The sequence below is a fragment of the Papilio machaon genome, chromosome 13 (genome assembly GCF_912999745.1).
Source record: "Papilio machaon chromosome 13, ilPapMach1.1, whole genome shotgun sequence".
NCBI classification, from domain to species: domain Eukaryota; kingdom Metazoa; phylum Arthropoda; class Insecta; order Lepidoptera; family Papilionidae; genus Papilio; species Papilio machaon.
Window position 1 is genome coordinate 2,015,710 of NC_059998.1, and position 12,277 is coordinate 2,027,986.

General features: G+C 37.4%; 2 protein-coding genes across 2 annotated transcripts in view; both read left to right on the plus strand.

Moving 5' to 3' along the window:
* Nucleotides 1-12,277, plus strand: part of LOC106717952 — a 129,384-nt gene that overhangs the window by 11,861 nt on the left and 105,246 nt on the right. The gene's annotated exons all lie outside the window — the stretch shown is intronic.
* LOC123721581 lies at nucleotides 1,938-6,278 on the plus strand. Its single transcript, XM_045680679.1, has 2 exons — nucleotides 1,938-1,941; nucleotides 2,698-6,278. Exons 1-2 carry the CDS (start codon nucleotides 1,938-1,940, stop codon nucleotides 6,276-6,278), a joined length of 3,585 nt encoding a protein of 1,194 aa, XP_045536635.1.

Consider the following 12,277-nt stretch of genomic DNA (forward strand, 5'->3'; position numbering starts at 1 on the left):
TTTATTTATTTATTTATCGTGTGTATCGAATACTCGGTTAAAATGTCACGGCAGTCGCTAAAAAAAGTCAAAGCAATCTAAGATACCGTATCAAAAATATTTTCCTATACATTTCCTGTATTAAGCTTCATATTATATCACAAGCAAAACTAGTACTCGTCAATGTATTGTACGACTTTATTACAAATTGATTCGTTTAGTCCATTAGATAGAAAACGGTAATTACGCGTAAAATGAAATAACTTGAACAATTTTCATTTGCATGGACTCAGTAATGACCTGTGTCGTATTTCGGCTTGTACAGTCGCTGGCAAATGAGACAGCTGATGCCTCATTTAGCGTCGCCGCGACGGCTTTGGCGCGTAGCGATCAACTTTAACAGCGTAGCACAGCGATTCCTAAAGTGTACACTTTAAAAAAGTGTGATAAGTGTATGAAAGTTTCTATAGTATGTTTGAATAATTCCATGAAAAAAATATGACGTTGCTAAGAAACGATAGGTGATAATATACACTACACAATATACAATAATATATATAATTATTTGTTTGTTGTGATACTTCTGAAACCAAAACTACACTTAAGCTACATTAAAATGCATCAAAGTTAACTTATAATGTAGACGAATAATATATTAGTAGATTGTAGGCGTGTAAAAAGTTTGGGAAGCGATGTCGTAGCGTTCGACTTTTGCGACGTAAAGTGGTCGAGTTTAGCGTCAAGCCGGGTCGGTTTCGTAGTCGTTAATACGGGCGGAACTGGACCAGGCTGGATTGACAGTTCGGTTATTTATGAGCCGGGTGGCGAGCGACAATGCTTCTAATTGACGTATAATCGCGATCCGGTCGGGGGCTAACGAAGCGACCGGTTGTACAGCCGAAACGCGACGTCGGCTTTATCCGACCTATTGTGCTTAACATCAATTTATAAAGCAATTATTTGGAGGAGATAAGATTAGTATTTTCTTCGTTTGTAGAGTATATTCATTCGTTATTCTGTTTAGCACTTTTAAATGGTCCTTATTGAGCACTTACAAAACTTCATCTTTGACTATAATGTCACCGATTTCAATCGTTCAATGATTAAATAAGATTCAATAGGATATTTTTGCAAATCCTAAATAATGCATATATTTAATTTTAGATTGCATTATATTACTACATATATGTACTATGTTGGGTTTATATACAATCGTTATGTACAAAAGTATCAGCAATAACTAAATGCAACAATCATTACCTTTTTTAATTATTATTTTGCAATAATATTCGCAAATGGAATTGTGCCAGTCGCTTTGCGCTTGATATGGCTACTGTTTGTTTTATAATAATAATGTCTCAATTAAAAATAACCATAAAATTGCAGTTTAGTTTAAATACGGTCAAAGATAATCTTAATTTATGGATAAAGCGTTAATTTACCCATTTAATGCAAACGCTTTTATGTTAAATAAAAGTTATCTCATCATGGTGGAAAAGTATTTTTTAATTTCAATCAATGTTAAAGCTTGCAGAAGATTGTTTTCAAAATTTTATTGTTATTTTTAAACAATAATCTTCTTTTTGATACGTATTCCTAGTAAGCGTTATACTCCATGTAGTAAAATCAGTCTGAAAGAAGAATTGGCAGATGACAGAAATATCACAATGTTTTCTTACTATTATTATTTTGCTAAATGAATTGCTAACAAATTGAGTTCGGAAAACCGTAGTTCACAACATTGTGCAGACTTCTAAGGAAACGTTCCAAGTATTCTAATGGATTGTGAGTTAGAATCCAAGATATCCATTTCCTGGCGCGGTATACGTTTGATGAGGTCTAAGCGGCGATGTGTCCACACCTTTACTTTATTAATGAAACTGTTTGAAACTTAATTTTCCAAACGGAAACCATCGAGAGCCGGACGCATAAAACACAGGTTTATTACGTCTTTGACGATGGGTCTCTGCCAAGGCTTTCTTCTAATCGCATTCGACAGACTTTTACGGTTCCTTTGATATACGATTCTGTTACATTATTTAACGTGTTAACTGTTGTACAAATAAAAAATAAATACTGGTCGAACAAATTATCATCTTTGATGAGGTTCCTTTTACTCTTAAGTACCTAACTCTTCAAATTACAAAGCATAAGTCTTTGTCACTAGAATGCCGTACCTACTAGTTTACTTAGGCTATATTTTTATAATTCGTATGGTTTGTTTGTAACCTGTGCGTTAAAGTTTTAAATATTAGAATATTATTTAAAGTAATTATGTAAGGTCAGAAACGAATGCACTGTACAAACTTTGTTACAAATACAGAAGTGTTACGTAAAATTAGAAAACGTAGACTTGGCTCGACGTTGTAAACCAGAGATGTAGATGTCATCCGATTAGATACGGCGTAAATATTTAATAATAATAATAATAATAATAATAATAATAACAGCGGCCGTCACCGAAAAATGTCACTGAATTTTCAATGTAAAATTAAAAAATTTGATTTAAATACAATATACCGGAAAACAAATACAGGAACATTTTCAAAAAGGATTTAAATCATTTGGGAACTATATAAAGCAATACTAAAAGCGTGCAACATCAAAAACTTGTAAAAACCGAATCATATGTATGACACATAACATGTCAAAAGAGAATAATATATCAATATTTACAACAAAAAACCATAGAATGAAGATACAGGAACCATAATTCAGTGGACAAAATTGAGCCGCGTCGGAGATGCGCACGCCTAAGACCTGCTGCGCTCACCTCGCTGGGCTTAATACCATCAACGTCGGAAGAAGATGAGTCCCTGACCGCTAGTGAGGAGGAGCCAGCGCCGTCCACCCCGCCACGAAGACCTGTGCGGGGCCGTGGTCGGCCACCGTCGGCACGCTTGGGGCCTGCGGGACGCATCCCGCACCCGGCCCCCGCTACCGGTGGTGTAGTGCGCCGCATGAGATGGACTTCAGAACTAAACGAGAGTGTCATGCGCGCGTATTACCAGGCAACAGAGGTGGAAACAAACCTCACAGCGTATCGTGGTAGGATGTTGTCTCTGTTTCAGGTCCTTCAACCAAATACCACCGTCACGGCTCAGCGCTTATCGGATCAAGTGCGGGTCATATTGCGGTCGCGTCGGCTGGATGACTCCGTTCTTGACCGTCTACGCACTGAAATACGTTCCAGCCTTAGGGACACGGACTCTGCACCTACGGCGCCGCTAAACGTTGACTGTGTAGACAGTCGGCCACCGACGCCAATAGCACCGTTAAATGTAGGCGCAAGTGATACTATAGCTGAGAACGTAAGTAGCCAGGATAATGAGCATATGAGGAGAACTTTGGAGGAGGCCATTAAGGAATTTAAAGATGTCCCTACATTAAGTAGATCACGGTTACCGCGTTTGCCTATTCATAGGGGTAGTTTGGCTATTGTAAATCAAATGAACGCACTACTAGCGCCGTATTTTGATGCTAGTAGTAGCTTAGCAGAAACACACTCTATTCTGTATTGCGGGGCTGTCGCAGTGTGTCGTATGGTAGGTGTCAAACTTAATATCAAAAATACCCAAACCGTACCACACACCTATAGCAAACCAGCCTGGCAAGCCAGAATTGAACGTCGCATTAACACCTCGCGAACTTTAATAGCCAAACTACTAAACTTCCGTGCTGGGAATACACGGCCGAAAGTTATGCGTTTTGTGACCCAGGCATTTTCCGGGACTAATATTAGTCCCAATAATTACATACTTAGAGTCACGGAACGCATAGACTTTTATAAGCAGAAGATCTGCGCTTGGGCGAACCGCATACGCAGGTACAAAAAACGAGCGGACAGATTTATTCTTAATCGTCGCTTCCAAAGTGATCAAAAGGGTGTTTATAGAGGCTGGGAGCAACCTATTGAAGGTGTGAATGACAGGCAACTCCCAAATCCAGACGATTTAAACAATTTTTGGCGTGGAATATGGTCGGTGTCTGTCAATCATACAGAATCAGACTGGGTTGAAGCTGTCGGGCAGGGATGTGAACAGATACCAGTTATGGCTCCTATTACAATAGAACCTTGTGACGTGAGTTGTGCAATCCGTTCGGCTCATAACTGGAAAAGTCCTGGGCCGGATGGATTGCCCAATTTCTGGATCAAATGGTTCAAGAGTTCGCATTTCTGTCTGGCAGCTCAATTCCAGGCTGCCATTGACCTGGGTAGTCTCCCGACCTTTATGACCACAGGGGTCACCCACCTTTTGTTCAAGTCCGGTTGTACCACGGAAGCTAAGAACTATAGACCCATTACTTGTTTACCAACATTATATAAGTTGCTTACATCCATTTTGAGCTCAAAATTAACAAAGCATCTCAAAGATCTTTTGGCCAAAACTCAAAATGGATGTAGGCCTGGGTCCCGTGGTACGAAGGAACTACTCCTCATAGATATGACCATCAACCAACAGGTCCGTCGAAATAGGAAAAACCTCTGCACTGCCTGGGTCGATTATAAAAAGGCCTATGACTCGGTGCCGCACTCGTGGTTGAGGAGAGTACTAGAGCTATACAAAGTTGATGTAACTCTATGTACTTTCCTCAGTTCATGTATGCGGCAGTGGGTTACTAGACTCTCTTTACCTGGGAGTGCAGCGCCTATTTCGAACGGACTTATAAAGATTGAGCGGGGGATTTTCCAGGGTGACAGCTTGAGTCCGCTGTGGTTCTGCCTGGCCTTGAATCCTTTAAGCACATTGCTAAACGAATCAAGGCTGGGCTTTCAGCTTCGTAGAGGGGGTGAAGTCATATCTCATCTTCTATACATGGATGACCTCAAGCTTTTCGCATCGAAAAAGACCGACCTAGTGGAACTGCTCAAAATAACTGAAAAGTTCAGTAGTTCCATCGGGATGGAGTTTGGTGTCGAAAAGTGTGCGGTCATGTATGTACAGCGGGGGAGAGTTGCAAGCTCTGATGGGCTACAACTCTCCGAAAGTGTGTCCTTCAGATCCCTCTCCGAAGGTGAGACCTACAAGTACCTTGGTATATCACAGTCGTTGGGTATTGTTGATGAGGATGTAAAACATCTGATAAAAGCACGATTCATTGGCCGCCTGAGAAAAGTCCTAAATAGTCTTCTATCAGGTGGTAACAAGTTTCGCGCTTTTAACAGCTGGGTTATGCCCTCGTTAACTTACTCCTTTGGTATACTAAAGTGGACTCAAACAGAGCTGGATATCTTGGATCGAAGGGTCCGTTGCATGCTGACCACACATCGGATGCATCACCCACGATCATCGGTTATGAGATTGTATATCCCACGGAAATGTGGTGGCCGAGGCCTCCTCAATGCTAAGGACATGCATAACCGTGAGGTATACAATCTACGGGAGTATTTCCTGAAAATCGATGAGGGGATACATCGAGATGTGGTGTCAGTAGATAAGGGGCTCACCCCGCTCTCTCTTAATAACGAGAACTGGCGTAAACACCCAGTGTTGAGCACCTCCGAGCGTTTAGATATATGGAAGAGCAAGGAGTTACACGGCAGGTTTTATCGGGCTCTGCATGGGCCTGATGTAGACCTGCCTGCCTCTGTGAACTGGCTACGTTTCGGTGACCTCTTTGGGGAGACCGAGGGCTTTGTCTGTGCAATTATGGACGAAGTTATCAAGACGAACAACTACCGGAAGTACATTATGAGGGACGGCACGCTAGATGTCTGTCGTTTGTGCCACTGCCCCGGCGAGTCCCTCAGACATGTCACTTCCGGTTGTTCTCGCCTTGCTAACTCCGAGTACTTGCACAGACACAACCTAGTAGCCAGAATAATCCATCAACAACTTGCTCTTAAGTATGGTCTAATCGCTTCGGAGGTGCCGTACTACAAATACACACCGGAGCCAGTTCTCGATGATGGTCATATCACGCTCTACTGGGATCGATCTATTATCACGGACAGGACTATTGTAGCCAATAAGCCTGATATCGTGATAATAGATCGATCTGCGAGACGTACGATAATTGTTGACGTAAGTATTCCCCATGACTGTAATCTCGTGAAGGCAGAGACAGACAAGATGTCAAAATATTTGGATCTCGCGCACGAGATTACAGCCATGTGGCATATGGAGTCAACAATTATCGTACCGATAGTGCTGTCCGTGAATGGATTAATCGCGAAGAGCCTCGATCACCACCTAGAGAGGCTCTCGCTCGGTAAGTGGGTGAAGGGCCAGGCACAGAAGGCGGTACTCCTGAGCACGGCACGCATTGTGAGGAGGTTTCTGTCTCTGGAGGCCTAACCGCCGGTAGCTTGGGCCCAAGGCTCCGCTGCCGACGTATCCAGATTTTTTATATTTTTTTTAATATTGTTTAAGATTTTATTAAGAAAAATATATAAAATTAAAAAAGAAATAAATATGTGGAATAATAATAATAAGACATTTAATCCGTTCAAAGACATTACAACACTTATAATACAATTAAAACATTAAAAGAAAATAAAACCTAAAGATCACTAATATAATTAAAACTAAGGACACGAAAAGTAATGTACATAAAAAAAAAACTAAAAATAATAATAAACAAATTATAACTAAGCGTTGCAATGCAGAACAGATAGGGCCTTTGCTCAGCTGTATGTTTCTTTGCCATGGGGCAGAAACACTGATATTCTGCAAAAGCCTTGAACTCCGCAGCACGTCAGTTACAGCAGGTGATAAAATAAGTGAAGTATAAATATTCCTTTACAATTTAAAGAGCAGTCTAATGTTTTTAGGATAAATTCCGAGACCAACCTATAATCATGATAGTATGTACATCTGCTAATACTGCTAAATAAAATAATAATAATAATAAAATAATAATAATAATATAGTAACGTAAATAAAAAAAAATGTATTTCCATTTATCATAATAAAAATTGGAAGCAAAAAAAAAATAAAAAAAGAGATTCGATGGAGGTTCTACAATAAGTACTCGCAATTTAGTTATCCGCATTTTAATTAATAAGTTATTGTTATTTACTTTTTTGTATCTCCATGAGAAAGCATTTAAATTTATTTTTAAAAGTTAATTTTGTTTGCGCGCTCTTGACTGGCGGCGGAATGTTATTCCAGCACCGGGTAGCAGCGTAGCGGAAACTACCTCGGAACGCCGTAGATTTGTGTCGCTGCGTGCTGAGCTGCAGGAACCGCTGCTTTCGCTCAGCGCATCTACCTTTTGACCACTTTAGTTTAGAGAACAGATATTTAGGAGCCTGCGACTTTATAACCTGAAAAAGTAGACACGCCAAGTGTAGTTTTCTGCGATATTCGATTTTTAGAATATTGTGCTCATTTAAAAAGGGCGTAACGTGACTTCTAGGCGGTATAGAAAAACACTATGAAATCTTAAGCTTATGCATGGTCGAATTTACTTATCGATTAACGTTCAAATTTTAAATATAACAACTCAACAGACAGTTAATTGAATTTTTCCCTTGTATTATTTACAATCGAATATTTATTGTGATAATATCTTAGCCTTGAAATAAGACTAGATAACTGTTGCACCATGACTTAGTTTTCTATAATAAGAAAAATATTAAGATGGTATTTTCCACCGTTGTATATTGATAAAATTTTACTTCAAGTAATACAGATTTGTTGATGAGTGAGGACAAAAATGTTTTAAAAAAGGAATAATGAGCGTGATGTTTATAGACAACCTTCGTCGGTGAAATATCGAACAATGTGCGTAAAATGTAACAAACAAATTCCCATGAGCGGTATGAAGTGAAACCGTGGCATTCCTGAGACGCGGCATCTCGCGTGTTCTGTTTACAAAACACCTCACGGACGCGTCTCTTTGTGTGACCTTAGCGGGAATACGCTCGGGTTGCTTGCAAATTGCCGCTTGTCGCTTGTAGTTTGTCCTTTTCAGCTAATCGCTTGTCGCTTGCTGCTTGTTGACTGTTGCTAGTCGCTTGCCCGTTGGTCTCTTGTCGCTTGCCACCTACCGTCATTATGCGAACCCAGCGTAATGGACGACTTTATTTGTTCCACCTTCATTCTATCACAGACTATGTTTGCAAACAATACTTAAGGTAAAATGGTCGCTAGAACTTTCAAAGGTTACTTTAATGTAAATCTATTTGTGCTAGTTAAATTTTCATTCAGTTGGTCGCTTATTTATTTGTTACATTCATAAGTTTCTTAACTTTGATAATGATTCTATTTATATAAACTACTGGTATTTTTGGAACTCGCCTATGTTATTCTAAACCTGCAATGCTTTTCGTGTAATGATGAGATTTATTATTGTTCCGACCACGAATACGCCAATTACCACAGAATACGTGAGTTTCTATGTACGAATCAGTACGTCAACTAAATTTAAATTTGAAAAACCCTTGTCCAACATTAGACGTTTAAAGATTTTCCGATGAAATTGTATAAAAAAGCAGATCAAATTGCTGTATTCATACTACATTAAAGATTTAATAATCTATCGCAAATTTCAATTAATATTCCGAGAGAAAGCCTTGCGTCTTGCGGAAGGATATTAACTATTATACCGGTCGATTTTAATACGCCTACCAACAATTACAGTTGCATTAATATGTCATCGACTCCATTAAGAGGCAATTATTGTTAGGTGTGTTATCAGATGTGACGATTATGAATTGTTGGTGAATTTTATTTGAAGCTAATTGAAATCGGATTTAAACATGCTTATGTTTAGTTCTAAATATAAAAATTATGTACTTAAAACAACTTCAGTATTATTTATCGAGTAATTATTGTACATTACTATACAAATGCGAATACAAGTCGTACTTTGCCTAGCCTTGTCCATTTGACCCAGCGCTGAGACCGCCGTGTTGCGGGTCATGCTCGTATATTTATTGCCTTCATAAATTTTATTGCCTCTATCAATATTTGTGACAAATTATCTTGTGAAAAAACTACATGAATGTTGAATTAGTTTGGCCCGTTGGCGCGAGTGTGGCTATTTATCATCTGTGGCCAGCGCTATTGTCTTTTGGCCTGTGTGTTAAATTTAATGCGATTATTTTTTTGAGACAAGGTTGTCTTATGGTACAACAGTATACCGTAGTAACTAGTACTGTAAAATGTGATAATAAAATAATATTGTTATAATATTGTGATGATATTTTTGACTATTAGCTAATTTTTATCGGTTATTGTGGTCTTTTGTACTCAATGCCTAGCTCATAGTTTGTAGTCAGGTATGTAGGATAAAAATTACATTAACGTTAAAAAATAATATTACGCAGACGTTAATTTTATGTCTGTTAAATGTGTTAGATAATAATCAGAAATGTCAACAGAGTTCTAGGAAAGTTCACAGAATATTCAAGTGCGTATAATACGTCAAGTGTCAAGTGTTGCGTGACCTCCGCTTCGCATTTGACACAAGCGACCTCTGTCTAACGCTTGAAAACATTCGCGCCACTTTTTGTGTAGATCTGTGGCGATATCAGTAATGGCGGTGTTTGTTATGCGCATTTATTTAACGAATTTACTTGTTATAAATTGTAAAAAACAAAAAAATACAGTTTACAACGAAAGTAATGTGTAAATGTAAAGAATAATACCTAGTCTTTATTTTGTCTACGATTTACTTTGAAACTGTTATTATTATTTACTACATCATAATGATAAATGTAATTTTTAAATGTATAAAGGCTATTTAAAATGCTATTTGGATACTCAACAAAGAACACTTCAAGCAGCCAATCTTTCTATCCAATAAAGTTATAAAACAACGCAAGCGAAAAAACATTCTGTAAGCCAATAAAAACTGGAATTTTCATAACAAAAACACTAATGGCCGGTCATATTCGATGACAGGATTTCATGATGAAATTATAAACAGCGCTTAGTTGACGTGACAGCATGTTTAAGATCCAATGATTAAAAGTGTATTGACATTTTATTTCTTACCGTAACACGCGAGCTAGCTGAGCAATTATATTTTTTGCTCCATTACACTTATTGGTTGGTCATTTGATGGAAATTGGATATTGTCGCTATGCGCATTACAGTGTTTAAACGCATGTTTCATTCACGGAGCTATGTAGACAGATAATGAAGGTGGCACAATAGAGAATTCAAGGTTTTAACAGAAATAATTAAATTAAAATTTGCTTGTGAGTATTAATCACAATTTTCTTATTGGAATAAAAGGATAAAATCTAAGTATTTCTGTTTAAAATTCCTGTCAATGTCATAGAACATTCCTGCCCGCGCGGTTACGTCACTAGCGCGTCATCTACAAACTGACAGCTGTCAACAATTGCAGATTTATATTACGACCTTGCGTCCGCCGCGAAGGCTGAGCGCCTCATCTGTTAATATTGACTCTACTACTAACTATACCAACTATATTCTTTCGACAAACACTGCAGTGATAATTGACATTGCCGCTGAGGCCAATGTCTGGGTGACCTTTGTGTCAATACTTTTGTTACGCTTTTATTGGACCCGATAAATATTGTCTGGGACATTTGCACAATTTGAACTGTTAAAACGTTGTCGATCTCAATTTTTCTTCTAGTGAAGTGCAAATTCGTAAGTGTGTCCAATATAGAAATGAAAATACAAATATTTTTCGCTTTAAATTAACGTATTTTATTAACTTCAGGTAGATTTTAATCATATAAAAAAAAGTGTAGCGAGTTATTATTCATCTTTTTGAAAACAGAAAATTCTATCCTTTTTATAAAGTAATCATTATCATAAAGAAAAAAAACAACACTGCAATATATAAGTGCACAGAATTTAAAAATAATATCGACGTTGAGTTTTTCCGATTTCCACGCGACCTCCACTTGAAAACGATCGCTCTTATCGCATGACCTCTTTACTAACCTTTGTAGTCGATACGTAACGCCGTATAATGAATTTTTGCGATTATAAAAATTGAACTTTAAAATAAAGGCAATGAAATTTATTTTCGCTTGTATTTTTTCTGTACTGTTTTTCGTTGTTATCGTACCGGTTTAATGTTTTAAGCATTTCGGTTTATGCGTTTGTAATCATACTCAATTGTTCTCGCAGTTTTTCTTTGAATTTAATTTTAATTGTTTAATTTTATACATTTCATGACGTTTATAGACGAATAAAACTATCGAATACTTATCTGTGGGCCTAGCACGATTATTTGTTACAATCGCCTTAGTAGGCGATTATGTCATATCTCCTTTTACAAACTTTATCTAATGTAATAACTATAATTTAAAATATTGTGATAGTAATTTTTGACATTTCGTGGCTTAAATAACTAAGGTCATCATTCTAGTTAAATCACCCGTCTTATCGCTCCATCCATTTGCTCACTCCTTCATTGGAGTGAACATCAGTGTCAGTAACGTTACAAGATAATGTTATTTACCTCAACGTTGAGGATTCCTACGTCCCTCGTGTTCGATAAGCCACCTACTTAACGCCGCTTCGCTAAGTATACACCTGAGCTGTCGTTTAGATAAAAATGTACCGTCTTTTTCTATTCAAATCACTCAATTCACGTTTCAAACAATAGAAATGTATATTTTATTCTCTCTTTGCGGTTATAGAGTTGTCAGTTGTAGTTGTACTGATCGTATTTGTGTAATAGAATCTATGTTTGTTTTTATTTAAGTGAATTTAGATTAGGTTATTTGGTTTTTGGTCGATTGATGTGAATTTTCTATGAAGTTGTTTAATAAAGATAATATTTTGTTCATGGTCCAAGTTAATTGTGTTAAAAAAAGGTTATGTGATTTAAATTACAAGTCAATATTTTGCTCAATATTCAGTTTCTCTTTATATCTTAAACTAGCTGTTTTTAAAAATAAATTAAAAAGAACAAAATAAGTAATCTATGTATTCTTCTAGACTATGATCTACATCTATGCCAAATTTCATGGAGATCAGTTAAATCGTTCTGGAGATACCTTCAAACAAACATGGATGTTTGTATGATGCATGGATGGATCCATCCATCTATCCAAACACTCGTATCTATATATATAAAAGAAAGTCGTGTTAGTTACACTATTTATTTATAACTCAAGAACGGCTGAATCGATTTGACTGAAAATTGGTGGGCAGGTAGCTTAGAACCAGGAAACGGACATAGGATAATTTTTACCCCGTTTTCTATTTTTTTTTTGTTTCGCGCGGACGGAGTCGCGGGTAAAAGCTAGTTTATAATATAAGTAAGAAGTAAGATTAGCAATTTCAGGCAAAAAATAAACAATCGTTGCACACAATAAAATGTAGGCAACGCCATTTGCAATTGCGGATGCCTATGA